The 27,758-nt window shown below is 46.6% G+C and overlaps 5 protein-coding genes and 1 long non-coding RNA gene across 8 annotated transcripts; 3 read left to right on the top strand and 3 right to left on the bottom strand.

Annotated features, from left to right (window-relative positions):
• The first annotated feature begins 442 nt into the window (after positions 1–442).
• Positions 443–20,247, top strand: LOC135401641 (ras-related and estrogen-regulated growth inhibitor-like). 2 transcript variants are annotated; one of them, XM_064634153.1, is made up of 5 exons: positions 443–584; positions 17,282–17,387; positions 18,444–18,500; positions 19,026–19,099; positions 19,262–20,247. In XM_064634153.1, exons 2-5 carry the CDS (start codon positions 17,330–17,332, stop codon positions 19,649–19,651), a joined length of 579 nt encoding a protein of 192 aa, XP_064490223.1. In that variant the 5' UTR covers positions 443–584; positions 17,282–17,329; the 3' UTR covers positions 19,652–20,247. The 2 variants fall into 2 exon arrangements, with proteins under 2 accessions (XP_064490223.1, XP_064490222.1); XM_064634152.1 differs by lacking the exon at positions 443–584 and adding an exon at positions 17,068–17,227.
• On the top strand, positions 1,067–2,944 carry LOC135401639 (uncharacterized). Its single transcript, XR_010424872.1, has 2 exons — positions 1,067–1,152; positions 1,286–2,944. It is a non-coding gene; the product is annotated as an uncharacterized LOC135401639 (long non-coding RNA).
• On the bottom strand, positions 2,458–6,835 carry LOC135401638 (prothymosin alpha-A-like). The gene is made up of 4 exons (XM_064634150.1): positions 6,611–6,835; positions 4,327–4,365; positions 3,959–3,971; positions 2,458–3,078 (listed from the first exon to the last, which is right to left on the bottom strand). Exons 1-4 carry the CDS (start codon positions 6,725–6,727, stop codon positions 2,906–2,908), a joined length of 342 nt encoding a protein of 113 aa, XP_064490220.1. The 5' UTR covers positions 6,728–6,835; the 3' UTR covers positions 2,458–2,905.
• Positions 9,368–11,096, top strand: LOC135401637 (large ribosomal subunit protein eL42). The gene is made up of 4 exons (XM_064634149.1): positions 9,368–9,461; positions 9,680–9,788; positions 9,846–10,030; positions 11,040–11,096. The coding sequence occupies exons 1-4, from the start codon at positions 9,459–9,461 to the stop codon at positions 11,058–11,060; spliced, it is 318 nt and encodes a 105-aa protein (XP_064490219.1). The 5' UTR covers positions 9,368–9,458; the 3' UTR covers positions 11,061–11,096.
• Positions 11,148–16,623, bottom strand: LOC135401636 (voltage-gated purine nucleotide uniporter SLC17A9-like). Of its 2 annotated transcripts, none has more exons than XM_064634147.1 (13): positions 16,498–16,623; positions 16,260–16,386; positions 15,484–15,685; positions 15,294–15,393; positions 14,318–14,391; positions 14,119–14,254; positions 13,743–13,839; positions 12,903–12,990; positions 12,816–12,850; positions 12,332–12,500; positions 12,234–12,263; positions 11,938–12,081; positions 11,148–11,281 (listed from the first exon to the last, which is right to left on the bottom strand). In XM_064634147.1, the coding sequence occupies exons 1-12, from the start codon at positions 16,557–16,559 to the stop codon at positions 11,939–11,941; spliced, it is 1,263 nt and encodes a 420-aa protein (XP_064490217.1). In that variant the 5' UTR covers positions 16,560–16,623; the 3' UTR covers positions 11,148–11,281; position 11,938. The 2 variants fall into 2 exon arrangements, with proteins under 2 accessions (XP_064490217.1, XP_064490218.1); XM_064634148.1 differs by having other exon boundaries at positions 14,119–14,200.
• A 61-nt stretch (positions 20,248–20,308) lies between the features above and the next one.
• Positions 20,309–26,736, bottom strand: LOC135401640 (neprilysin-21-like). The gene is made up of 3 exons (XM_064634151.1): positions 26,563–26,736; positions 24,819–24,935; positions 20,309–22,635 (listed from the first exon to the last, which is right to left on the bottom strand). Exons 2-3 carry the CDS (start codon positions 24,924–24,926, stop codon positions 20,398–20,400), a joined length of 2,346 nt encoding a protein of 781 aa, XP_064490221.1. The 5' UTR covers positions 24,927–24,935; positions 26,563–26,736; the 3' UTR covers positions 20,309–20,397.
• Between the last annotated feature and the right edge of the window lie 1,022 nt (positions 26,737–27,758).

The raw sequence follows: 27,758 nt of genomic DNA, 5'->3' as shown, positions 1-27,758 counted from the left end.
ACACCGAAGTATGGAACGGCTGAAAAAAATTCAAAAACCAGACAATGCAGAGCGCTAAGAAATCCAGTTCTTTTGATAGGCTGATGATGATGAACCAGTCCATTTTACAGAAGTGCCTCAGAAATGCAAGTGTGAACGAAATACGAAACTCAGCAACTTTTGTCATGGCAAGGAAGTAAGTTGCAAAAAGGTAGGAAACCAGAAATGATAATGGTATGCAATGTGAAGAAGGCTTCAGAGGACTCGAAATTAAGAGAATACATCATCGACTCTGCCAGTTGTGGTCTGCAAGGATAGTCTAATCGAACTGGAATCTTGCGTTCCCAGTAACCCTGCAGGTCGCCATTCCGAAATCGCGATTTTAGAGGGTCCCAAGGACGAATAAAGTTTCATTGCTGGTTGTGAGTCTGGTCTCTCCCCTCCGCAAGAACTCTGATCTACCGGAGTCCATCTTTGTGTGCGCAGTCAACGCGGTCAACGTTCTATCTGCCACGTTTATGTGACGACGCTGACCGAACTGATCATCAACCCAAAGCGTGACAGCCACGTTTGCAACACGTGACAGTTTCGTGCAGACGACAGAGGTAAGTATGACCGCTTGCGTGTTTGTACCATTTTTATCGGTCTGAACTTCGCAAAATAGCCTTATCTGCGCAAGACAATGGGCTCATAAGGAAGTACTAGTCCCGCCTTTTGTTTTTGTTTCCGAAGCAGTTTGCCGAACGAAACTACGCGATCGTTTACGAGACAGCCACCTGGCGAAACTACCCTACCGCAAACCGCCGGGTCGCAGAACAATGACGAATCTGCCGTGTCCCCTGGCAACCACGAAGACACCCCCGTAGAGAGACTATCCTTGGAAGCCTGTGTAGAGGCTTCATATTCGTGGCGCGAATTGCGAATTCGTTAAATTTGACACAATTGATCGTTTATTCCGAATTCTTGAAGCTGTATCACGCCTTGGAAGAAACATCATGTCGTACTGTAAACATTTTATTTGGTTTTGAAATGGTTCCAATTTGAGAAAAGCCGGTCACGTGATGTCTACAAGATCCGAGGAGGGAGAAAACGCCATTTTGTGCGTCATCTCTGTCTGTTCGCTTTCCCGCTTACTCCGGTCGCCATTTTCAAGTATGACGAAAGCGCGTGACGGTTAGTTGCTTCCACTTGAGTTATTTCACGTTGTGTATTTGGTCTAAGTACTGCGTAATCCGTATTAAAAATTCGATCGACTGCTGGGTGCACCTCACCCGCCCTTTGTTACGTTTTCTGTTCAACGTTTCAGGCGATTCGGACTTCAAGCAGGGGCGGACCCAGGCCCTCGGTTGAGAGAGGGGGTGGGGTGAATCGCCCCCCACCCCCAGATCCGCCACTGACTTATCCCCTCCACTTACGAAGAAACCTTTCTTTGTCGCCTTACTATGCGTCATCCTTAATCATCAGCACCTCTTCTGGGTGTAAATTTCTAACGGCGCATGTCGCCTTCACCCAGGCATGCGCAACCAAACGACATAACAGAAGTCGCCAGGACAGTTGTTTGAACTGGTGGTAAGCGTACCACTAACACGAAACAACCAATGTCATGTTAGAAAGTCAGAAAGTGTTACCGTAATCGCGCGCTGGTTTTCCCTTATCGCCAGCGCAACTCTGCTGACCTGTTACCATGCCAGATAAGACTGAATTTTTCTTGTTTCGCTTCGGAATGCATGAGGCTGATAAGCTAGAGCAAGCGACAGCAAGATACAAGGATTGCTCCTCCTCTTCGGTGGGGTCTTGCCCAATGGCGGCAGCTCTTTGTTACCATGGCAACGTCCTCCAGAAGACACTCCGATACTCCTCGAAGTAGGGAACTTATCAGTCGCAACCTAGCTTCTAACAGACATCGCTCATTCAATCCACGAAAAGAAAACGGGAAAAACCAGATATGTCACATTCCCAGTCTCTAGGTAAAAAAAATCGGATTGCGAGGGAGGGGGTTAAAGAACAGGTAATGAAATTGAAATCGCTCGGGAGCAAAAATCGTGCTGACGCAGACTCCAACCTACACACTCCAGATTTCCAGTCAGGGATGCTTGTTCACAACAGATTAACCATTCTTCTGAAAGCTCATCTCCCCAAATGCAAGCTGGAAATTTATATCCCTAGAAGAAATTGCACAGAGAAAATTTGCATCCATTCACTTTTATTCCCCCGCGATGGGAGCAAATTGGTGCCATTTTTCTGTGAGCTCTCGTAAAGAGTTATTACTTTCATGGAAGGACCACTTAAAAACCTGCGACATTTAAGTAAGTCCCGTCTAATGGAGAGAAGAAAAAAAAAAAAAACATGTACACACACACACACGTATCTACAGCATTTCCCTTTGCTTAAACCGACCAATGCGGCACAACCAAAGATCCGTGCCGGACTCCTGTCCCGACAGTCCGGAAATGAGAGGCCCAAGGCGCACACCAAGAGTGATGTTTTCCAATGTGATGACGATGTAGCTTTATTGACGCAGGTTGCACCCACAATGAAAGCCCGCCCCACCCCATAACTTAAACCTCGTCAAACAAAAACACATTTCTTCGTCCCAGAATTTTTTCGGGGGACCGCAACTGCGGGGGCCGAACGGGGCCCTCTGCGGGTTGATGAAACGGGACGGCCCCATCTCCTTTCCGCTGGCCACCGCGTCGTCTCGGATTACTTTTTTCGTGGGTACCCAATACCAGAAACTCCGCAGTGCCTTTTTTTTTTCTCTTCCGCGACGTGCGCAACAAATCCGCAATTTTTTTTTCCTTTCTTTTTCGACGGCGGACGATGATGATGTCCAGGGGAAAACCGGAGATGGTGGCTGTGATGAAAGCGAGCAGAATTGTCAAACAGGACGTCTTCCCCCCCTTCCCAGAAACCCCCCCAAAAGTCATTATGCGTCATCTTCATCGTCGTCATCTTCCGCGCCGTCTTCGGGGTCCTCATCCCCTTCCTCGTCGTAGTCCTCACCGTCCGCTACGGCCTCGTCGTCCTCTTCATCCGCAGCATCATCGTCAGCGCCCTCGTCGTACTTGTCGTCGGACTCTCCGTTCTCCTTCTTCTCGCCTGTCGAGTCAAATTTAATCGTTTATTTTTTAATCAAATTGACAAAATAAATATGTTCGAGCTTGAAGGAGCAAACATGACAAACGCGTACGACACGATAACTACAGTGAACGACATTGCAGTCACCGTGTCTTGTCTTCTGCGTTGCTCGTTGAATCGCTGCGCTATGTCTACACCATCATCTTACCAACTACCCCATATATCTACAGTGCTAAGCAGTCCTACTCCAGCTTGCTTGACTTATCGTTGCTTTGTTCAACAACAAAAAAAAAAAAAAGATGTGAACATGAAAACACTAAAGATATTTAGCAGGGGGAAAAAAAGCTCAAGTGAAAATGTCCTTGACCAATATTTTGAATTTCAAATTTCACCAACTGTGCTTTTTTGTCCCATCTGCGATTTTGGTATTTCTGGTTTCACAGGCATCCAGAGATATGCAGGTTTATCAATTCAAGGGTTACCCAGAGCAGTCATGTCCATTCGTTTGTCCCGTTATCAGATTAGCAACATCCTTATCCGCGGACGTGCTTGCTGCAGAACAATTTTATTGTTCAGACCGCAACGTCATCAGAATTTTTTTTTTAAGTATTTGAAAAACAGGCTGCTAAAATGCTCAAATGCTGCCTTTCATCGAAGGTCATTGCCAGTTTCATTTTCCACCCTGGCTGCCTGTTGACAAACAGCACATGCCCAGTGGTGTTCTATGTGCAACATGAAAAACTGAATTACAGATCAGGGTAAAGTTCAAAACTACTGTGCCTCGAGAAAATTCAACGACAAGAACCTCCAAACTGTTCCCTGTGCGAGACAGTAAAAATTTTACACGTTACGTGTCCTTGTGGCCAAACCCTTCTGACAGCAACTCGTCAGCAATACACACCTTTGTGGTCAGTCTGCAAAGAAGAACAGCCACAATAAATAGAATGCTACAGTAGTACATTATCTATTTTTTTGGAATCCAGACAATGGTGCAAGCATACTGTTTTGTGTTCATTTGTTTTGATTTTTTATTAAAAACATTTTTGTCATGTTTGTTGATTGTCACTTTTTTTTTTTCTAGAGCACGAAGTTTTAGAAATCCTATTTAGGACACTAATTACGCTCAACTGCTAAGGTCCCATGGTCAGCTGTGTGTAAAAATTCTTGTACTTATTCTTATTCTTATTATTATTGTACTCCAAAAATTTGTAATTTTCGTTATTTTGTCACTGAGGTTACAATAGGGTGGAATAAAAATAACACAATTACCTTTTGGACCTTCTGTTTCAAGTCACCTTCCTCTGTGATCTGAAATGTTTCAAAAACATTTTGTTCAAAAATCTGAAAGATGGCAGACAACTGCTGTTGGTGAGGCTTGAATGTTGTGTTTGTCATTAGTCATGGAGGAAAACCAGAGGCAAAGCACACACACAGATTCTCGTATTGTATTAACTGTTCAGCCTCTACAATTTACGTTATCCTGTTTGAAGATCCTTCAACAGGTTGCAGATGTCAATGCACTTCTCAGATGCAAGATTACATTCAGCTCTATTTTCACGCATGTTCTATGTTTATTTTTCCTTTTTGTATATTACACCACCTTTTAAAGGGAAAAATCGTATAAGAATTAGTGTTTCTCAGGCATGTTACGTAAACAGCAACGAATGTCGCACTCTTCCATGAGGCGGGTAGCAGACTCTGCAGCGATTCTCGCTACCGGGCTGCCACCTGACGGACTACCATCATCCGCCCAAAGTATCCTCCCTCGCGTTCCCAAGACGACAACCAGGCATCCGCCAATCGCAGCGCAGCTCCAGCACGCGCGCCACCCAATCGCCGCCGCGCGCCCGTTTGAAGGTGAACATGAAGGACGCCGCCGGCGAACATGGCGGGTCACGGCAGACGACAGTTCGACGGGGGGAGAAAACAATCTAAGCCTTTTTCTACTCTTCCTCCAATCCCCCATTACTGTAGAATGTTAATGAAACGTCGCCACCGCTGACCCTCAATGACTTGCAAACACGCATTGATGCCGCACCGGCACCAAATATAGCTGGAGGGCACAGAACGCGGAACCGGTGACTCAAACCAAGGCAAGCTCAAAGCGCACGCATCTGCGCACAAAGCCTATTGAACGCAAGCCATGCTGCGCATTCTTTTTCTTTTTTTTTGTTTCTTATGCAAAAGTAACAATGTTTACGCTCTTGCTCACTCTCGATTTCCATCGTTAATTGAGCGAAGTTTCTTTGGCTTATAAGATATATAGAGCAGATTATGGGAAATCTGCGTTGTCAAACTTCATACATGCAGTTCCGAAGTTAACGGACCTCGACGCGTTCTGCTAAACAAATTACGATTTCGTCAAATATACACGCATAAATTGTATGTTCCCTTGAAAGAAATGTTCCGCGTTGCACAACACAAAGTTGCCGCGTTATCTGCCTGCTGCCATCCCCTATGGGACGGGATCTTTCAAAGTTCGTTACTCCCGCATATAGACTCTGGTTCCTTTTGTGATGGTTTAAGGTCTTGGAACTGTCGCGCCGAATGTTTAAAACACTACTGATTGACGATAGTTAAAAGACTATTGATGATGCGATCGTAAGCTGAACGACTACGTGACGCAAGATTATGAATAAAGTTTCTAAATTTAGCGCCTACGGCGTTCTCCCAACATGGCGAACCGCGAGAACAGCAATTCGCAGAGATTTTCCTGACAATCTTTCAAAGGCGGATGAACGTCGTCTGAAACAGCGTTAATGCGGCGGTTGTTTTAGATGATTACTCCCACGATGAGACAACAATCCGGGTTCAACGTGCGCACGTAAACAACCATGTGTTTCCGAAGACGCAGTACGTTGCTGGGAAAACCGCACGTAAACACGAACCAAATGTGCTGCGGTGCGTTTGCGAACCGGTAGCAGACACACACACACACACACAAAGCTTTCATGCGAAAGCCGTTTTTATCCAAGGAGCCAGTTAGAAACCGTGTATTAATGAGTGGTGTATGGAACGACAGATAATGTTAGTCGGGCAAAACGAATCACACCAGACTGATATCGTTGCGCAATGGACGAACAACCAGCGGTGCGAGACGTTCAACCACATTCAACTTCCCGCCAAGAATAGACTTCGGCGGAGAAGCAGTGGCAATTAGCAACAAGTATACTGATCCACAGCTGTGAGCCGATCAACCGTCCTAAACAATCCCGCAGTGCGCCGCTTGTAAGATTTAATCGCGCTTTCGTGCGAATTCAAAGTTGGAAGCATTCAAATTTCACAAAAGACGCGCTAGTGCAGAAGCCGGTATTAGGCTTAATGAATAATGACGTTGAAGAAGTTCGGCGCGCTCTAAGTCAGCGAAGTAACGTTTACTGCCGATCAGAAGTTGATCTAGTGTGCCCCTAAAACGCACTTTTTCCATTTTTTTACCGGCGCGCACCTCTAGTCAGCTCGATAGTCAAAGTGCCCAAAGTGATGATAAGACAAGTTGACCCGGCATCGTGGCCACTCGTAACAACGGACATGTTGAGGAGCCCCAGAAACTTACCTCAGATGCCGGTCGCTTCTGTGGAGACTTTTCCGTTTTCGCATCCCCAGTTCCCTTTTCCTTGGCGGAAAGGACTTCATCTGTCGCAACATCGGCTTGCTTCTCCGTGGAAGTCATGTTTTCCGTGAGACACTCGGGAGAGCAATAAGCTTCTCGTCTTTGTTCAAATTCGTGGCGCGTGGAATCTAGCGAGGGAGGCACAAGAACCGACTAGCGCACCAACTCCCGCTCTTTGGACACGCACCGCGCACAACGCGTGGCGGCGCTCGCGTCGAACAAGGTGTACGAAGGACTACGAAGCGAGGCAAACGTTGTCACGGTCGAAAGAATGCGAATCGGGCAAATGTTTCCGTGGCATGCCACGATACCCCAGTGTTCAAAGCTATACAGATCTCAAAGTCCACAATACGAAAGTCGCAAATTGTCTGCGAAGTCTGAAAATGACTGTGTTTTCAATGTAGGTAGGGTACCAAGTTTTCGGTTTTAATCGAAAAACATACGTCGGGTAAATTTTCCGTATTTTTTAGCCGTAAAACGCCACCGCAGCGAACAACGCCATGTTGAATAAGCGTCGCGCGGAAATATTACATTGTGATTTCTATTCGCGGATAATAAGTGTCGGGTAAACCATATGTACACGCCAGGAAAAGCACCGAAAAACACCGATTTCGGGAAAATCAATAAACACCGAAAAACATACGCCGAATCCGCCCAAAAATAAACACGAAAACGCGGAGCCCTTAAATATAGGGTATCACAGCTTCGCATATGTTTTCGATACCGAAGTCGTTTCAGCGAATGAAAGTGAAAGAATGGTTTCGTAGAAAGCCAATTGGTGGTAAGCAGAGCCGGCGAGAGGGGCAGGGGGGTTGGCTGTTCGGGGGCCAAGACCCGTCGTAATCGTATAAAGTAGATTAGATTATGTTATCGAGACGCGGGGAGGGGGCCCGGATATGACCCCTCCCCGTAATTTTTCTCCCCGTCCCGTGGTAAGTATCCATGATAGCAAAACCTCGACACGAGGGACAAAAAGTTAGGTCCGTTCAAGTTTGTTGACTATACAGGACGGCCAGGACCCCACGTGTGTGTCCTCGGCTGTGCCCGTATTAGACTGTGGATCCTTAATTACAGGATTTCGGGACACCCCCTATATTTCCGTAACAACCGGCTCGCTTGCCTCTTGCTACTATCGAAAAACCCGAGACTGCAGGGGAGAAAACCCTGTTCTCGAGGTTTCGTAAAAGTAAAATTTTCTTCCGATGGGAGGCTGAGGCAAGAACACTTCATCAGAATTGAATGGCGTCTCCGATACTGTGTTTTATCACCGCGTCCTTTCGAAAATTCCTTTCAAAAAAGAAAGAAACAATAAAGGATTAGGAACGAAACGTTGGTAAACTAGTCTACCAACGTGAACTAAACTCATCTTAATTCTCACACTAAGTTTGCAAACTTATAGAGAAGCCTCTTTGGATGTCATCTGCGGGAAATTGGAAGGATGCAGAGAAGAAAATAAATGGAGATAAGGAGCAGTGATGTACAGGGGACGTTGTGTTTCGTTTTTTTAGGAGTCACATTAAAGTAGTTAAACTTAAACTTTCTCTTTCACTCCGATTTCATTTCTATTTCCAACTTGAAACTGTAAGCAAGGGCGACAATCCAGTTTGTTAATAGGAGATAATTTCGGTGCTCCTGAACATCGTCATATAATCGTTTGTGAAGAACTAATAATAACTACAACACCTAACCTACAACAATAACTACACCGCACCTGTTTATGTGCATATTTTTATTTGATTGTATTTTGGGGTATATTTTATGCTAATTACGCTCGCGCTTGCTTTATTGTGCGGCTCTCCAAGATGTGGTCTAAGGTAATTGCGGCCCTGTTGCGTTAGCTGGACCCGATGTGAGTTTGAGATCCCTGTGATAGAGCATAGACGCCGACGGGGGGTGGGGAGAATAGAAAGAAGAGAGATGCCGGTAGATGTCCGAACTTCCTTATTCGTTGCGCTTTCCCGTAGATTTTTCATGAGTCCCCCAAGTGCCGGCGCCCTCAATTTCCCCGGCACAGCGTCGAAGGAAGCGTGTAAGGACAGAGAGAGAGACACAAAAGAAATAATGAAAACGTATTTTTATTCGCGATGTATTAATTTTCGCGAATCGCATTTGGGAAGTTGTTCGCGAGTATTTAATTTCGTCTGTTTCCGTCCGCGGGATCAATGTCAAGCTGTGTTCGCGGGTACAATTTTTCGCGATTTTTTAGCGGTCGCGAAATTCGCCAAAATTAATACATCGCGAATAAAAATACGTTTGCAGTACATCGACAACGCCCTTTTGGCCCCTTGGTTTCTCGAACTGCACTTCGGAACCTGAAAAGTCGATGTATACCTAGTCCATAATCACCCTGCCAGCGAAAGAAAATTGTTATATGTTGACACCAGCAGCAATAATGCGCAGAAGACGCGCAGGTATCGGGAGAGCGCACCGCCTCATTCGCGACGCTGGCGCCATCCTGCAAAACTTTCTACCAAAAGATCGCCTGGGATCATGTTCGCAAGCACAGTGAACGGTCCTAGAGAACACAATGCTCCAAGAACTCAAAGCTGAATACGTAGCGTACAAAACAGTACCATACTTTCATTCGTCGTCCCACATAAGTGAAAAGTACAACTGTGATTTTATAGCCACGCACAAATTTAAAAACGAAAAAGAGCTGTTAACTGGTCGCTGAATACGAGAGTTCTCTGCTCTCTTTCGTTTCCCCCGGTTTCCCTCTTTCAGTTCCATCGCTGACGGAAATGACGTAGCCATAAGACGCGTCGATCACTTCCTCTTTCACACTGGCAAGATGGTGAGTTTGTTGTGTGTCTCCGTCATATTCTCAAAAATCGAACTAAATCGCGTATATAGCTGGGATTAAAGACTGAATAACTTATCCAGTCGCTTTGAGGAAGATATGGCCTCGCTTTAGACGTAGGATTAGCCGTTATATGTTGGTAATTTGCGAAGTAGCCGGGGGTGTTCCTCCAAACACTGCTGTGGATGACATGCGTTTGAACCTTTACTCAGGTGAACGTTCCGAAGCAGAGGAGAACGTTCTGCAAAGGGAAGTGCAAGAAGCACACCCTGCACAAGGTGACTCAATACAAAAAAGGGAAGGACTCTCTTTATGCACAAGGTATGAACTGCGGTTGTGTGAACTGGGGTCGTTGTTGGACTAAATAAATCTTTGTAGGAAAGAGGCGTTACGATCGTAAGCAACGAGGATACGGTGGTCAGACCAAGCCAATCTTCAGAAAGAAGGCGAAGACCACAAAGAAGATTGTGCTGCGTATGGAATGCACAGAGTGCAAGAACAGGAAGCAGCTTCCCATCAAGAGATGCAAACACTTCGAGATCGGCGGAGACAAAAAGCGCAAGGTATTGTGACGTTTTTTTAAAGCTTGTCTTTCCATGTCTGTCGCGCAAAGTTTTCGTCGCAGTAGCGATTGGTCTCGCGATAAACAGGGAGAGTTCGAGATTCACCGAAGCCATGATTAAGCGCATCAGCGATTCGAGCTGTCGATATCATCTGCTTTGTCATAGTTTTTAGCACTGTCCTTAGGCTGCATGATTAGGCTGTCCAGGGAAACAATTATTTTCATGGTTACATTGCACTGCCAAGGAACGTGGCGTGAACTGCGAGACTGAGCAGATACATTTAGTACAGTAAACTCTGTCTAGAGTTTATTCAAAGGCCTCCAGCTTCGAAAAGACGAAATCGCCGTCGTGATAAGAGTCCCTCGAAGTTTGATTACGGTTTTTGTTAGCTGTCTTTACACTATTCTGAGGACTATTAACGTTGCAAACATGAAAATTACTGGGATTATGGTAAAGTAATACAGAGTACAATAAATTGAAATGTACGGGGAATGCGATCTGGGTGAAGGCCTGGACAGTCAAAACCTATATTATGGCGGCAAAATTTCTCTCCTGGGGGACGACATCATGATTAAACGTAGTAGTAGTATATAAAATAGAATAAACGTGCAGTAGCCTTACCCGAAGCCACGTGAACTTCAGGAAGATAGTTTAAGTGTTGTAACGCAAGGTTTACACTAGAGAAGACTGAACGACTGGAGTTGGCAAATAGGCTATTAACACTGTGGAAAGAATAACTGTATTCCCTTGGAGTAACCAACTCTTCCTGCAAAAAGACTGCAGAAAAATTGTAAGCAACATGGCAGTCCAAATATGGAATCATGCTCGATGAAAATCGTACTGCAACCTTCAGACCAACATACACGTTAATACTTATGGGTAAAGTGTCGCATTATTAGGCTCTGCTTAATTAGTTTAATAGATCATTGTCAAGATGTGCATGTTGAAACATGGCACATGCACACATACTCTTTGGTTGATTGATTGATTTGGTTGTTTTTCCTTGCAGGGACAAATGATCCAGTTCTAGAGCTTTACACGATTAAATGCCCTTTCGAAAAAAACACCCTTTGGAAGTCTCTTTTCTTAAATGTCAAGTAATGAGAAGCAGAGGAAATGTGGGTTTTCTGTTTTAATATGCAAATGAGTATAATAAACAACAAAAATGTGGTGGGAAAAAAGCTCCCAAAAATGGAAATGCTAAAAAATACTTTCTTGACTAGTATACACATACTGGATGGAGTGGCCAACCTACAGGAAAGAGGAACAGAGTTAATGTTTGAGCATTGGATTTAAACTTGGCATGCAAGTGCCTAAAAATTAACACGTTTCGGGTGCTACCCCGAAAATTGATTGGGTCCACTTCGGCAAGTTGTGAAAATTCGCAGTGATCCCCCCGTGTTTCATAAACCCATGTTCATATTTTTGTACTTCCGCAGTAAGTTTAAAGTACGCATCAAATGAAGGTGGTCTTGGACTTGACAGGAGATGCTTCGTTGCAAATGACTGCAGTCCTTACTGCAGTTTGCACAAGTGTTCCATTAATTTTAGTAATTTTTTTCACATGCATATTTTCGAATACTGAACTTTTGCCCCTTGTGTATGTGTCGGATGGTGGGGAACACAATTTTGAGTGTTCACCTCTGTGTGCAATAAGGGGATAAGTCGAAAATCCCGAACCGAGAAAAGGGGCCTGATCTGACGGATGGTCCCATTGACACGCATGCATTTCCCGTTGTTTACCGTCCTGTAGCGGGTCAATAAATAGCAATATAGTCCTACATTTTCTTTGGCAGGTACATACTGGTATGTACATGTCATTTCAGCGAAAATAGTAAAAAGGGGATAAATTCGACTTATCCCCTTATTGCATACAGAGTTTCAATAGTTAATGCGCCCTATGTTACCTCACGTAGCAATAGGCGTTCCCTTTCCAAAACTGACGAAGAAAAGACAACCAATAAGGTTGAGCACTGCGGTCAGGTAGAAGACCAGGTTCCAACTCTTGGTCACCTCCACTATGTAGCCGGCTAGGTAGACGCCTATGAAGCCTGCAGGCAAGAAAAACATACCCAAATGGCAACACAATACTACGGGCAGAGACCTGGACACACGGTATTTGTGAGGAAGGTTTATAATAGCAACTAAAACAAATATAATTTCTTGGAGTGGTCCTTTACAAAGAAAGGAAGAAAAAAAGTACCTGGAACTGCACCAATGGTATTCATCAGACCTAGAAGAAAGGAGCCATAGATGAAGGCACACACACCCGCAAAAACGCCTGCCATAGAGTGTCTTTACCGAAGACTGATCCTGCGTGCAGAGGGGCAATGTCCTGGGGGTTGATGAATACCCCGCTGTTATGGAAACCGGAGGAAGCTACGGCCAGTGTGACGCAGAACAGGGCCGTACCAAAGTCGGAATTCGGTACTAGAGGCAGCAGCACCACTTTGCTCAGCTGACATAATAGCTGGGAACAGTTTGGAGGTAAAGTTCACATTTGAGAAATTGTCAGCTGCTTCGTGGTTATGAAAAGGAATCTGGCACGTGTATGTTTCAAAATGGTGCAGCAAGGGCCTTCACGTTGAGACATTTGCCATAATTTATTGCTGATTATGTAGTCTATTTATCCGAAATGTAGAAAGTTGCAACATTCCTTCACAAAGTACGCCGAAGACTGAGCAAATCGGATAACCAAAATATGTTTGAGCTTTCGTATTCTTTTGCTGCGAGTCTTCACTCGGAATTTAATTGGACGTTGCGCAGGTTGCGTACAGATACATACCTCGAGTATCTTCCTCACTTTAGAAACTGCATGACCTGAGGGAAGAAGCTTTTTTAATCCCTGCATTCAACCAAGCAGTCGTCTCACCTTTGCGGATGAGGTTGTCCGCAAATATTCCCCCTCCGACGCTGCAGATGGGAGTGATGATCCAGGGGACCATGTTGAACACCCAGATCTACGAAAAATGAACATACCCGCCGCACAAGATCAGTTGTGTACTGTTTTCAGTTGTTTTACTGTGTAAAGGGGGCAGTTAGGTATCGAGGGTTTGTTACATGACACATGCACTGTACTGTGCAGCGGTGTGTTGAGGGATGGTTGGGATCTGCCCCTGCCTTGAAGCAGACTTAGCAGAGCACTTGAGCAGAGTATATATATCTTAATTTGTGCACGCAGCTTGGTATCTTGCATATACTTTTAAAGGTTAGTATTTAATAATTAACTTAAACACTTTTTGCAATAACTTCTACTCATTTTCCAAATTACTTTGAAGATATTTCTCTGTGCGTGTTCCAAAAAAAATGTGTTAAAAAACTGGGTAGTGTTAGCTTTTTGGTAATGCCACTTTCAACTTAACGCTCTTCACATTTCTTTGACAGCGAATTCCAACTGTGACGTCAAAGTATCTTGAAAGTAAAGAGTTGCTTTTAAGAGTATTTAATAACTCTACTCAAACAACAACAAATGGTTGCTTCTCACTGGAAGATTACATTTCCTTTTTGTCTTGAGTCTCTCTTTTGCCCATGAATATATATTTGACTTTACATTGAGAAAGGACTGGACAAGTCTATCACTTCCAATTCCTGGTACACATTAAACCTAAGAGCTAAGGCATCCTCTGTGCTTTGCGATACGTGTGAATTCCGACATTTCATCAACTTTCACAATTTTCGTAGCCATATTACGGAGTAAGAAACGAGTACCAGCCTTTGCGCCCGGAAACCTGTCATGGAAATATGTCGGCAGCCAGGAGATGAGAAAGAAGTAAGAGTTGTTCTCTGTGAAGTGGGCCAACAGAATCACCCTGCACAACAGCCTGCACTTTACACATACATTAATACACTACACTATGTACTACAGCGTGCAAACAGTCAACCCTCGATATACAAATGCCCAAAATTTGTCGGAAAATGCCCAGAAATCGTGGTATTCGTAAGTCGGGATCTCGGGTGTTTCACCAAACGTCATAAAAAATCGTATTAAAAACTATTTGTCCAAACGTAATGAGGTCAGTGCTACTTATGGAGGAAGAGATTTTGACATCACTTCGGAGCACTTTTGTCAAATAAGTGTCAGTTCATACCAGAAGGCGGGGCTTTTGAAGTAGCCGAACCAGGGCACGCTGAGGGTAGTGACGTGTTTCCCGGTGCTCTTTGGGCTGTCCCCTTGAAGGGTGATGAGCATCAACATGAGGAAGCACCATGTAATGCCCAGCATACCTGCACGGTCGGTACACCATCGTTACACGCGACTTTCTCAGAGACATTTTCTTTTCTGCTGACCTGTCAACTTGAAAACAGTTGGCCAGCCGTAATACACCATCACCAGCGAACCCATGCTGCCCATCAGGAGTAACCTGTTCAGAAGGGGAAGTTCCAAGCGTAGAACCCCCGTTAATACAATGTTGTCATTACGCTGAATTTGCGACACCCAGCTTACGTTCGGGGAGCATTTTTCCTTATGGTAAATTTTAAGCAAATTTTTGGAGGTTGTCGGAGACTTATGAGGACATCACATGGAGACAGTTTTTGCCTCAGCATAGCAACATCTCTTAGGGCTCATGTGCATGTGTTTTGGTTGGGTTTGGGTGCATGTGAGCTTCTGAAGGAGTCATTTCAAAGCCCTATTAGAGGAGGACGGAAAGCCCCTTGCACCCCTGAAAACCCCTTGAAAGGGTGCACGCAAGAATGATGAACGTAGGTGACCTCTACAGTGGTCCTCCACGTGCACCACACACCCCTAGAAACCCCTCAACTCTTTCAGAGTCCATAAACGAATGAGAGATGTCCACATTTCCTGCGAGACACAGAGCTTGCTGCTAGTAGTGCAACACCAGGTCAGCGGCGGACAAATTTTCAGCGATAAATGCAATACTAATACCCCTGTCACACGGGCAGTCTCCAATGATCATTGAAACCAATAGTCAGTGACAATGCGTGCAACGTGTCAACCTGTCTGGGAACATTGGATCCAATACTCTTTGGGAAGTTGACACGTCACACGCTTGGTGTCACTGCACACATTTTCAATGGTCGTTGGTTTCAATGACCATTGAAGACTGCCCGTGTGACAGGGGTATAAGTGTCGTTCTGATGCTCCTTCAAGCTCAAGCACAATCCTCCCCCCCCCCTCCCTCAAAGAAAGCGCCAAGAGAAAGCTTTCGGACAACCATATCCTCCGTAGGTACAGCCAGAGGGAATGAGCCTACATTGCCTCACGTCACACTACTTCGTTGGTAGATGGCGCTTCGTTACTCACCCGCAGGAAGGGCCGGCAGCGACGACGCTCGTGAAGAAAGTGCGATCTTGTTGGCGAAGGTACTTGACAATGACGCTCGACATGGCGGGAAAGTGCAGGCCTGCACCAATGAGAGATTGCAACCAATCATATTATCTCCGCTCTCTCAAACAGCCATTAGCGAAACGTTCCGTCTCGAACGAGAGCTTACCTTGGAAGGCACCGAGGAGGATGCGGCTTAAGAGGAGGGCCCAGATATTGGTGCGGGTGAACTCCGGGGTGTAGAAAGTGAGCAAGGACCAACCGAGGGCAGCACCGAGCATCACCTTGGCACCTCCATAACGGTCCCCCAGGTACCCACCAAGCACCTGGGTCAGGGCGTAGCCCCAGAAGAAGCAGGACAGCACAGTGCCCTATGTGTCAAACAAGACTTCGTTCCGTAAGCGAATTGCGGGGAATTTCAAATTGCGGGGAGCTAATAGGGGCACGGAAAAGCCCTGGCGACAAGTTGAACAAATGACACGAATACGACCCTAACCAGAAAACAATTATATGCGTAAACATGGTAGGAAAACAAGGAGGAAAATCAGACACTGGGCATTTTCCCCATTGTACTCATTTACATTATTGTTGTTCTAGTTTTAGTCAATCATGATCAAGGTTATGGGACAAAGCCTCTGTGCAACTGCTGAAATGTTCAGCAGCCTTTGAATGACTGCGTCATTCTCCCGTTCTTGCATGCTTGCAAGGGCCTAAGTGATATTTCGCAGCACAGGAGAACATGTGAAGAGATTGTCTTTATTGACGAAATATTTCCCTACTGGAACAGTTCGCCTGACACCTCACGCGCATGTGCAGCAGCGATGCGGAAATTTCTTAAGTGCGCCTTCTCAGGACAGGAGCAATAGATATAACATATAGTCGAGTACCATATCGGCGGGAGACGTAAAAAATAGACAACTGCCTATTAAAAATTGGGTCACTTGCAGCGGTGGTCTTTTTCCAATCGAGCTGGGTGCTGATCTGGGTGACTGTGATGGGCATTGTCATGCGGGAGGCGTACAGGTACATGCAGCCCATGAACAGCAGTACCATCCACTGAAGCTTGAGCTTACTGAAATCCAGACGACGAGAAGCACGATCAGGTGATTGAGTGACATATCGAAACCGAAAGAAAACGATTAAAATTTTATCGAAATATGGAAGTAGGAGTCGTCATAATTACTGGTTCCAGTAGACATTGTGCAAACCGTCGCCAATGCCGAATTCATTGGCGAATGTAGCCATACGGGTCCGATAGCGCGTGAACGACGTGTAATGGAATGCCGTCTGCCGAACGTCGCCATTTTGAACGCGCTCGCGCTGCCGTTGCTACCCCTGTCGACTGATCGGAGAAGCGGCAGCAGAACTTGGACGACTCCGACCTTGTGAAGGAGTGGTCGTTCAATTCCTATCGGTTATAAAAAGGATTCAGCTATGCCTTGTAAGCTGGAGGCAATCCTCGTTTTGTGCGCTTTTAAGTGTAATCCGGAAGAACTAACCTTGGTTGTTCTGCCAACGTCATTGAACTTGTCTGTCGCCGAAGTTACAAGATTTTCTTTTTTAGGAAATAAAGTCTTGCACGTGTTACCTTTCGTGGTTAAATTGTTAGTTTCCGTGCAGGGTTTCGCATAAAGTCTAAATCCCACGTTGACGATGGAAACATGCGTACACTGACGCGAGTTTGCGCTGCTTTAGACATACAGAGAAGTGAGCTTCACCTTATAACACAACTGCCGAAGGGGAAGCACGCTTGCCGTTTTCTTTCCGAAAGCGGACATCCGTTCTTACCGTCTAAGTGAATGTTGTCTGCTTCAAACGGAATGAAAATATGGTCATTGATCACTCGTATGATGAGAGGATGCTATGCAGATTTTAAGCGAGACGCTTTCCCAGGATTCACGCTATATCCACCCGTAAGTTATCAATTTTTGTCGTCTGCGTCGTTTCATGTGTCTGCTACGGAAAAGGTGGCATGGTTGCAGCGAGGTGGCGCAGCGCCCAATGCGACCTGGAGCATGGAACAGGCTTCGGTAAACATTGTCGTGCTTGGGAAAGATGGCACCGGAAAAACGGGTAAATATTCTTTCTTTTTTGTCTGCTCACGGGCAAAATGGTTGATGTCGTTAATGAAACGCACACACGTCTGTATGTCACTTGCGTTTCATTATACTTTCCATCTCATGGGTCGCAGGGTCATGAACAAGGACGTGTCAATGCAGGGGTTTTCCTCGTCTGCTATGGTCAGTTAACCAGTGCTCAGGTTTATGTAGAACTTTGTTTTGTCTCGTCTCCGCTTGCTTGGAGACACATGGCAGTTCCGTGACACCACCTCTATTACCGTTGTTGCGCCATTATTTTTTAAAAAACTTTTTCTAAATTATTCTCGATCGCAGAAACCACATTCTTTTCGAACCCTTGCTGTTGTTACGCCAAGAAACACAGAATCAATCAATCAATCAACATTATTTTCGTCTCCCCCTTTTTTTCCCCCAGACATTTGTCTATGCTGTCATTTTTTTTAAAGGGACTATCGCTATCCGGAAACGTGTGTGTGAGATCGATACGATAATGTTTTTTTCTCTTCCGAAAACAGCGTACATACCAAATAAACGAGTTTTAAAGATTCGCGCTGCTCCTGCAGCTGAGGAAGCCCCAGCGATAGTAACATCATGGTCACGTAGGTAACGTAGGCAGGGCACACCAATGGGATCTCAGCGCTGGCGATTGTCTCCTTCGCGTTCGCACCGCAGAAAGTACCCGGTAGACATGTTCACTTTCGCTGACCAGTGTGAGTTCTGACGCGATCAATTCGCGTGGAACACGGTGTGACCTTCCTGGCTGTACGAACACCGTCCGACGCCAACGCAGAATTGACATTGCGCAAGTTGATGACACAATTCTCGAAACTTGCAGACGCCCGCCAACCGGTCGCCAAAGGGGCGCTCTCTGATTGGACTTGTCTGTGTGACGTTTCATCAGACCTCCAGAGAGAAAGTCCGGCGTACGCCCAACATCCGGCGTCTGCTCTTGTCATGCATTACGTCAAATTGCATAGAAACGACTTCACTAATTTGCGTTGGCGAGGCATAACTTGCATGTCCCGTCAATGTCTTTTTGTTCTCGTTATAGCTCTCATCGTCCGATTGCTTACGAAGCGATTTATTCACGAATACGACCCGACACTAGGTAAGAACTTTTTGAAGGAATATTCTAAAGGCGACCATCCAGCTCATCCCAAGATACATTATCTACCAGGACATCTAAACCATATCAGTACAACTCAAGCCAAGCGAACTCATACCACACTCAACTCATGCCGCGCTCAACTTGTACCAATCTGTCACGCCAGGTCAGGCCAGACCTGTCACCAAAGTCACGCTAGGAAAGGCCGTTTCAGGAAAAGTGTCACACAGTGTGACTGAAGGGACTGTACGGATCCCGCAGATAACGTCCTTCAGTATAAGCACGGTCACGTAAGTATAAGTATAAATCACATTGCGTGACATTTTTTCCCCGATATGTCCTTTCCCGGCGAGACTTGGACTGGAACGAGAAGTTCAGAGTGGTACAAGTTGAGCGTCGTATGGGTTGAGTGTGGTACGAGTTCGCTTGATATGGGTTGTCCTGGTATGGGTTATCAGTTGGCTTGGTATGAACTGTGGTAGAGTCATTCTAACCTAAAGTTAGCGAGGGGTTTTTACGCTTTTACAGAACACGTGTACGCCTTTTCCGCCGCGCTGGACGGTGAACAGGTGAACATGAACCTCATGGACACTGCTGGAAAGGTGAGGATGGACGTGTAGCCTCAGTGTGGCTAGACTCGCTTTCTGTGCCTTTCATGTATTGAAAATCAAATCCCTCCAATATATGAATGATTTTCGGGGAAAGGGTTGACCCGCAATTATTACTCTCTCCCCTGACACATGAACGATGTCTCTTCGTGACAGGATGCTCCGACGGTGTCCGAAGCCGAATGGGGCCAAGGTTTCATGCTGCTCGTGTCTCTGACGTGCCGGGCCTCCCTGGAGCACGCCGTCTCTCTGGGCTCGTGGCTGCAGGCTCAGGGAAAGCCCTTCGTGCTGGTCGCCACCAAGACGGACCTCATGCACGACAGACAGGTTTCCACCCTGGAGCTACAGCAGTTGTCCCACCGTTGGCAGGTGCCCTTCTTCGAGACCTCCGCCACGGGGGACTACGAAGACGTGGCCAGACCTTTCGCAGCCGTCTGGAGGGGTATCCGAACGTGGAACGACCGCAAGGCACTCTTTCCAAACGTTTCGACGCCTCTCTCACCGGACGAGTACCGAAGGTACAAGACTCGACAAATGACAAAGTGAACTTACCACGCAAAGACCAAGTGAAGTATAGTTTCGCCCGAAACCTCGAAGACGAAGGTTCCCAGCAAAGTCACTCCGTGTGTCCATGGGCTTTGCGAAGTTATGTGAAAGTTACCGGGGTGTGATAAGAAACCAAAAACACTATTAGTGTGACACCCCCCCTCGCACACCCACTTCTTACAAAACGGGTAATCCCGAAAACATGGGCGGTGATGTTCGCTTAATTCCACATTCACAAAAAGTTCGCCAATACAAATTCGTTGAGGCGTAGCCAGAAAAATATTTCGGAAGCTAGGGGTTCTATGGGGACTTTACGTGGGACAGGTGGTCCCCCCCCCTTGTTTCCCTCTCCCATGTGCACTAGCAAAGGTACAATTTCGGGAGGTTTCAACCCTTGACACCCTCTTCCCCTCGGCTACGCCGCTGCAAATCGACACGTTAGGAGACATGGTTCTGGTCCAAGACCCTTTTGGCTCTACGACGCCCCCTGGATCAGTTTGTTCCTGGGACTCCAGGTCCTGCCCTAGCCAGCGCCTTATATTTGTCTCTCGACATACAAGAGTGTACCTGATGATTTTTAAAATGCAAAAATATGCCATACTGTCTCGTTCTTTAATTCACTCTGCCATGCTATAGCGTGAAATAACCAACCTGCCATATCGTAACGGCATCTTTAATGTTCACCACGATCCCGCAGTAGTGACAATAAGCCAAACAACAACAGGTCATCATAAAACAAAGGCAGTTCACCACACAGAGCACTTCCTCGCTGGGTTCATGGGCGATCCTACAGGACAGTTGAAGGCGCTAGAGAACTTTGGAAAATTCATGAGTGGAATGTTAACTCTGAGCCGCCCTGGCATTTCTTCGTACCGAATCCTTCGGACGGCAGCTTCCCGTAGCGGATTATCGCACAATCCCAACGCGTACAGGACAAAGAACAACTTCTGCAAGTCCAAGTCCCCGACGTCCACCGAAAGCCTTTGCTTCTCCAGTGATACTCCCTGTGACGTGACTGCCTTGTAGTAGACGTCGTGCAACGGGGCCACTATGGCGTTGTCTGCGATGTTTTCGTCGAGCCGTATGCGGGCGTCGAAGTTGTCTCCAACGAGGTCTCTGATCTCAATGTAGTACTGGTCCTGGAAGCAGAGTTCCATCTGCGAGAACTTGCTCAGTTCGTCCGTGTTCCACCACGTTGCAACAGCAAGGTTATGGTCGACGGTGGCGCCTCTGCGGTCGACGGCCGCAAACATGCCGCGGAGCACGTTGGGCAGGAGCAGAGGATAGAGGAGAGGCTCAATGGTCTTGGAGATGTCGTTGAGGAAGGCAATGTTCCCGTGGGGAATGAAGAGGACATTGCGACCGAACATGTACTCGAAGCCAGGAGACAACGCACTGTGTTCATAGCGTGCGTCTAAATCATCTTTCGGAGGCTTGGTTTCCCAGTAGATATTCCTAGTCCCTGCATGAATTTCCCGAAAGCTTTCCAACAAGTGACTCCCGTCCAGCGGTTGGGCGTTGAAGTTGTAATAATTAGCGATGCTGTTGATGTCGTCCGTGCTGCCCAAGAAAACGAAGCGAATGTTCTCGATCTTATCGACGCCAATGCCGATGGCGGAACGGTCCAACCAGGAGGACGTGGACAAGAGGCGGTCGGCCATCGTTCCCTTGAGTTGCGTCTCAATGTTTGACATACTGTGGTCGTAGTGTTTGAGCAGCAACGTGGCATTGTTCTTGCTGAAGGTCATTCGAGCAAAAAATCGCACGCCATGCTTGTAGACGCGTTCGAGAAGATGCATGCATGCTTGTAGCCGGTCTGGGACAAACTCTCGATAGTCGTCGTGGCTGAGTCTCAAGAGCGGGTTAGCCGCCTTCGCTAACAGCGGCGACACTTGTACCACGAGCCTGTATCCCACGTAGTTGAGGAGGGTGACGGTTTCGGTTTCGTTCAAGATAGCCGCCATTTTGTTGAGGTACTCCTGATTGAGCACCGCCACCGGTTTGTCGCTGTCGAAGACTTCAATGTCTTGAAACAGGATGGTGAGGTACTCTTTCCAGTCCCATTTTCCCTTGCGTTCCAACTGGCCGATGCGTTTAATGCGGTCCTGGAACTCTACAAAGCGTGTAACTGGCATGGCGCTCAGCAGTTTCTTCTCCAGCTGGACGATGGCCTCGGCTTGTTCCTCCTCTTGCTTGTCAAGGAACGACAGAGCCAGGGCAACTTTGCGGGTGTAGTTCTCTACGGATTCGTCCAGGAAAGCGAGTTGGTGTCTTTTCAGGGTGAGGCTCGGTTTGTCCAGGTGCACGGTATATCCCCGATCGTCTTCAAAAGGCTTGCGGAGGGTCACCTTAGCGAAGGGAAAGACGGCCAGGTCTCGGTCTACGAAGGCCGATACCGTGACAATACTGACTCCGCGCGGTGCCTTCCGGTAAGGCCAGCTTCCCAAGTTGTATTCCTCCAGTAAGGCCTTTAAGGACGTCATGTTCTTATCGTTCTTCTCCTCCGATTGGCACTTGGGTAGTAACGATATGGCCTGGTGGAGGAACACCCCGGGGTACTTGTGGTATCTCTCTTCGTTCTGCTTCAGGTAGTCACGGAAGAACTTTTCAATATCCATCATGAGCATGCCTGCCGTCCTGTCGATGTAGAGCCTGTGCTGAATGTCCAGGTCGTTTGCAAACCAATGGCGCGAACAGACATAGCCGTAAAAATCGTGGCACGGGTTTACGGAGGCGTTAAACTTGCTGCGGAGGTAGCCTTCCAGCCATCCGCACACGTCGGACTTGCAGGTGCTCTCCGAGTCGACGGTTCGCCTTTCGTGTTTCAATAGGTGTTTGGGGGCAGTAGATTCGTTGCTGCCTGTGTTGCTCGTGTTCGACAGGAGCGTTACGAAAGACTTGTTGAAGAAGGACAAAATGTTGCTGCCGGCCTGGAGCTTGTACGTGGTCACTGCTACGCCGACGACGAGCATCACCACGCCTACCTACGTGGAAATATTATGTGACTGCTCTCGCCTTTTCAGTAGCATAGCCAGAAAAAAAAAAAAAAAAAATCGAGAAAGGTTTTACGTGAACTTCTATGGGAACTCGCGCGCGTTGTATCGCTTGGTGGGTCTGGTGGTGCCCCTTTGTCACTACGATTACAAGCGCTTGCACCCCCGTGTGCGAACCGAGCGGATGAACACCACGCTAATCCGCGCAATAAATATGTAAACCGAAACCAATTAATTACCCGGAATCACTAAGTGGCGAAGCTTCTTTTTTTTTTTTTTTTTTTCCGGAATATGTTTAGCTGAATGTCCCAATACGTAAAATAGAGGTTCGGAAAGCGTCCGAAGTAAAAATTTGAAGTAATGGTTTTAATTAATTAATAATTAAATTAATAAATAAATTAATTAGTGCATGCAAATGAGCCGCTTACTGCTCAGTTCTCAGCCAATGTCTCAAGGAAAAAGAAAGTTATTCGATAGCGCCACCTGTTTACGAATTATTCAGCTGGGAGACCTTCGTGAAACACCAGGTATATATCTATCATTGGCACTTCCTCCTTGGTCAAGACATGCTGTAATGTGGCATCGTTTTTTTCTTCGAAGCACCACTAGTAACATGTTAAATTTATCTTCTTCATTTCTCTTTATATGAAGACATAACTCAAACACCCAATGTGCGAAATATAAACAGCATCAGCAAACGTTATGTAATTCTACTAACTTTTCGAGGAACTGGCAAGCTTTCACAAGTTTCGGTTTCGCGAAGACGTAGGTGACGTCATTACGCGCTCTGAGCGTTTATCGCCCAGTCGAAGGATATCGTTCCCCCATGTGCGACCTCGGTTAGCGCTTGTCAAGTAACAAGTTGACAGGGGGTAGCTACATCTTGCTGATTGATTCTTTTTTTTTTAAATCGGAAATTAATTTTGCATAACTGCCGCACAGAGAAACTCTTTTGCGAGAATACAATGTTGGCTTAAATTTCGCAATTTTAAGCCCAAGTCTGAAGACACTTAAGGGAGACTTCGGAAAATTAGGTGAGCATCATACCGAACACGGACCGCTCCCTCGATACCGAATACAACATTCGCATTCATTTTGTGCGAGTAAATAATTCGTAAATGATGACAATACCAAAACCGAAACCAACGAGCAAAGCGCACAGCGGTTCGCCCGGAGGAAGATACTGTGACGTCACCCGGCATTGTCGTCTGCTACGAAGCTCGCATTCTTCCACGCAGGATGACGTCGGCAGTGTTGCTTTCAGCGCCCTCTTGCTTCACAGAGGCGAAGCGCTCACTTCGTAATAATTCGTTGGAATAAAATCTACGCACTTTGGGAACGCAACATTGCGTATGTATGTTCCTGACACTTCAAGGGTTACTGCTATGTCACAATCGTTGTGATGATTTTGTTGCCGAATACAACATTCACATTCATTTCGTGCGAGTAATTAATCCGTAAATGATGACAATACAAAAACCGAAACCAACGAGCAAAGCGCACAGCGGTTCGCCCGGAGGAAGATACTGTGACGTCACCCGGCATTGTCGTCTGCTACGAAGCTCGCATTCTTCCATGCAGGATGACGTCGGCAGTGTTGCTTTCAGCGCCCTCTTGCTTCACAGAGGCGAAGCGCTCACTTCGTAATAATTCGTTCAAATAAAATCTACGCACTTTGGGAACGTGATATTTCGTATGTATGTTCCTGACACTTCAAGAGTTACTGCTATGTCACAATCGTTGTGATGATTTTGTTGCCGAATACAACATTCACATTCATTTCGTGCGAGTAAATAATTCGTAAATGATGACAATACCAAAACCGAAACCAACGAGCAAAGCGCACAGCGGTTCGCCCGGAGGAAGATACTGCGACGTCACCCGGCATTGTCGTCTGCTACGAAGCTCGCATTCTTCCATGCAGGATGACGTCGGCAGTGTTGCTTTCAGCGCCCTCTTGCTTCACAGAGGCGAAGCGCTTACTTCGTAATAATTCGTTGGAATAAAATCTACGCACTTTGGGAACGCAACATTGCGTATGTATGTTCCTGACACTTCAAGGGTTACTGCTATGTCACAATCGTTGTGGTGATTTTGTTGCGGTTTTGTCCCACTTTAAAAGGACGTCTTCACTCCGCCTATATGAATGCATTCTGGAAAGATCTACTGCTTGCCGTGCAGATGATGACGTATGGCAGCCGACTGGCGGTGACCACCCGCGGAGCTCCTCCACCTTGCTCCACTACAGCAGCAGTGGGGGACTCTTCCAGCTCCACTTCCATGAGCCCTTCCTGTAACGAGTCCTTCAACACGTGACGTACACATGAGGGTGTTTCCCCCCCCCCCTGCTTAGGGGCAGGTCTAATAAAAGCGGTGTTTACCACCGTGCACGTCTACACGAAAACAATACATTGGACAAACCGGCCGATGTCCTTAATGCCATATCATCGAGTTGGTAGACAGACTGAAAAAGAAACAAATCGGAAGAGGGGGGCTGGGTTCCACGAATGGGCACTTCTTCGCTGCATCCTATATACCTCTCCCTGTTTGTAAACAAATGACGTCATAGTGTTCGACAGCGCCACCAGTTTGGTAGAGTTGAACTATGCTCGAAGCTAGGGGCAAACAAGGTCGCGCCCGAAAGCCACGATCTTGAGGGGATTACGATGGTTCCTCACAGGGACGCGACCTTCGGTCCTACTTTTCTTTCAATAGGAGGCAGCGAACAAGTGCGCCCATTCGTGGAATCCAGCCCTCCCCTTCAGATTTGTTTCGGTTTCAGTCTGTCTACGAACGTCATGATGACGTTTCTCGGGTAGAGGTCTATTGAAAAAAAGGTAGGACCGAAGGTCGCGTTCCTTTCAGGGACCATCGTAATCCCCTCGAGACTGTGTCGTTCGGGTGCGACTTTGTTCGCCTCTAGCTTCGAGCATAGTTCAACTCTACCAAATTGGAGGCGCTGTCGAACACTATGACGTAATTCGCTTACAACCAGGGAGAGGTCTATCTGGCTTGCCCCTCAGAGAGCATATCAACTCTTCTTCCAACTGCAAACCTATTTACAACCAACCAATGGTCATCGGACGACGCCGAAGTCCCCGTGGTAGGGATCCACCTTCCGAACGAGGTCAGTTTTCTAAATAACGAACTGGGGAGGGGGGCCTCGGGCATGGTGACTCGTAATAAATGTTTAGTTGTAGTTGAACGCGGTCTCCGTGTGGTTATATCTGCCCATCGCATATACGGCTGTTCCCTCGGGGGGACGTTTTGAGAACATCTGGTATAAGTAACTTGTACACGAGTTACTTTTAAAAATCGAAGGAATCATTTGAGGGTCACCGCTATAAGCGGAATATCCATCTCGCTTATAGCGATAAAGTAGATAAGGTCTCCATTTTCGCGAGGTCTTCTTCGCTGCACGGCCTTATCACACTCACTGACTTTTATAACCTTCCTTCGAGGGGTGCAACACTGCAGTCCCCCGCCCGTAAACATGGGTACCTCAAGACGAGGCGCATTCAGATCTTGCTCCTGGTGGTGGCCAAAATAGCGATTGTGCAGGTAAGATAGCATCTGTTCATATCATGAAGGGCGTGCACAATATTATACCCGTTTTATTTACCCAACAAAACAAGATATTGCTAGTGAAACTCCACGACTACAATACGAACTATACTCGCAGCCAGGGGCGGATCTAGAGGAGGGTCCTGATGTCCTGACCCTCTCCTCAATTTCTGTCTTCACATATAGTACTTAACTGGCCCTAGATCGCATGTCTAGCATGCTGTCTATGGCCTTTACCCCCGACACAGCAAAATCCTGAATCCGCCCCTGCTTGCAGCAAGATTCACACGTCCGTTGATATTGAGCAATGCCATGACAGTTCGAAGGAGCGAAGTTACGCTAAGACGCACATACCTGTAGGGCTTCGCCCTCAACGGGCTGCGCCTCCGAAGGGTTGTCCAGGTGGGACGACGTCTTGACAGGCAGATGTGCGAGGGATCATACAAATACCCGTACAAGAAGGCTAAGGACTGCACGCGATGCTTGATGCTGATGCAGCTAGCCGTGGCAATCAGCCACAGCAGCCACGCCATCTATACCAAGACCTACTAGATTATTTATAACGACCATGTCATTGTCTGCAACCCCTATGAGGAGCCCGTCCGCACAATCCGCTAGGGGCGCTACTCATCGGCACGCGAGATCTGCATCACGATTGGACGATAGAAATTTGAATTCTGAACGCGCAGAAGCCTAAGTACGACTACTGTAGCAGACGACAGCAATAGCTCGTATGGAAACGCGTAGAATGATGATGGTAATCAACCTCAGAATGAAACATCTTCCGTGGAATATCCAGCGCTTGAACAGAAATACTAAGGTAAGCTGAAGTACAAAGTATTCTAGAAGTTGAGGAAGTTGAGGTTGGGACGATGACTAGCGCCACCGCTAGCTTCCAAGTGCGGCGCTGGGAAGGGATAGTCTATAGACATCGTCTATAGTCTATATATATATATATATAGTCTATAGTCTATAGACATAGAGGAGTTGGTGTTGACAATCCAATTTCGTACGCCTTCTATGCAACCTTGCCAATAGGATGTCTTGATGGTATAGGGGCTGAGGTAAACCACAGGTCCTTTCCGTGACGAATGCAGCGCTTCTCAACTGAAAGTAGAAATTCATTTCGAGACACGCGAATAAATTAACCTATGGTGACCAGAAAGAGCTATATGCACCCTGTTTCTGCTATTTTATCGACAACGTATCTACTTTTTCATAAATGTTTCCGGAGGACGACTAATTATACCTAAAGTTCATTAATTAAGTTTTTAATCCTATATGTTTTCGCGAAAGTGCGAGACAGCAGAATTGGAGGTGACCATTATTTGAATCCACCCTCTTTCTCAAAACTCCTGAAACGCGCACGCACTTTGAGATATAAATACTAAATGTTGCTATGCAAATGAGCCAAAAACGAAACCATGCACTCCAAAAAGTGGAAAATGACGTTCGCGTTGGACACGTGGTTTTGTAGCGACCGAGCTGATTGGAATAGACGCTGAGATAGACAGCTTTCCGGACCAGCGTTCCCTTAGAAGTCGGCCCAG

This window comes from Ornithodoros turicata, chromosome 7 (genome assembly GCF_037126465.1).
Source record: "Ornithodoros turicata isolate Travis chromosome 7, ASM3712646v1, whole genome shotgun sequence".
NCBI classification, from domain to species: Eukaryota; Metazoa; Arthropoda; class Arachnida; order Ixodida; family Argasidae; genus Ornithodoros; species Ornithodoros turicata.
Note: the sequence above shows the minus strand (reverse complement) of the source record. Positions and strands in the feature narration are given on the sequence as shown.

Coding starts and splice junctions, on each gene's coding strand:
- LOC135401638 (XM_064634150.1), bottom strand. CDS start 6,727: ATGACTTCCACGGAGAAGCAAGCCGATGTTGCGACAGATGAAGTCCTT. Junction 4,366..6,610: donor AGAAGCGACCGGCATCTGAG/GTAAGTTTCTGG, acceptor GAAACATTTCAG/ATCACAGAGGAAGGTGACTT.
- LOC135401637 (XM_064634149.1), top strand. Junction 9,789..9,845: donor GGACTCTCTTTATGCACAAG/GTATGAACTGCG, acceptor AAATCTTTGTAG/GAAAGAGGCGTTACGATCGT. Junction 10,031..11,039: donor GCGGAGACAAAAAGCGCAAG/GTATTGTGACGT, acceptor TTTTCCTTGCAG/GGACAAATGATCCAGTTCTA.
- LOC135401636 (XM_064634147.1), bottom strand. CDS start 16,559: ATGGCTACATTCGCCAATGAATTCGGCATTGGCGACGGTTTGCACAAT. Junction 15,394..15,483: donor CCTCCTCGGTGCCTTCCAAG/GTAAGCTCTCGT, acceptor TCATTGGTGCAG/GCCTGCACTTTCCCGCCATG. Junction 12,851..12,902: donor GGACAACCTCATCCGCAAAG/GTGAGACGACTG, acceptor TTCTTCCCTCAG/GTCATGCAGTTTCTAAAGTG.
- LOC135401641 (XM_064634152.1), top strand. CDS start 17,114: ATGTTGTCTGCTTCAAACGGAATGAAAATATGGTCATTGATCACTCGT. Junction 17,228..17,281: donor GATTCACGCTATATCCACCC/GTAAGTTATCAA, acceptor GCTACGGAAAAG/GTGGCATGGTTGCAGCGAGG. Junction 18,501..19,025: donor CGAATACGACCCGACACTAG/GTAAGAACTTTT, acceptor ACGCTTTTACAG/AACACGTGTACGCCTTTTCC.
- LOC135401640 (XM_064634151.1), bottom strand. CDS start 24,926: ATGGAAGTGGAGCTGGAAGAGTCCCCCACTGCTGCTGTAGTGGAGCAA. Junction 22,636..24,818: donor CATACGTCATCATCTGCACG/GCAAGCAGTAGA, acceptor ATTTCCACGTAG/GTAGGCGTGGTGATGCTCGT.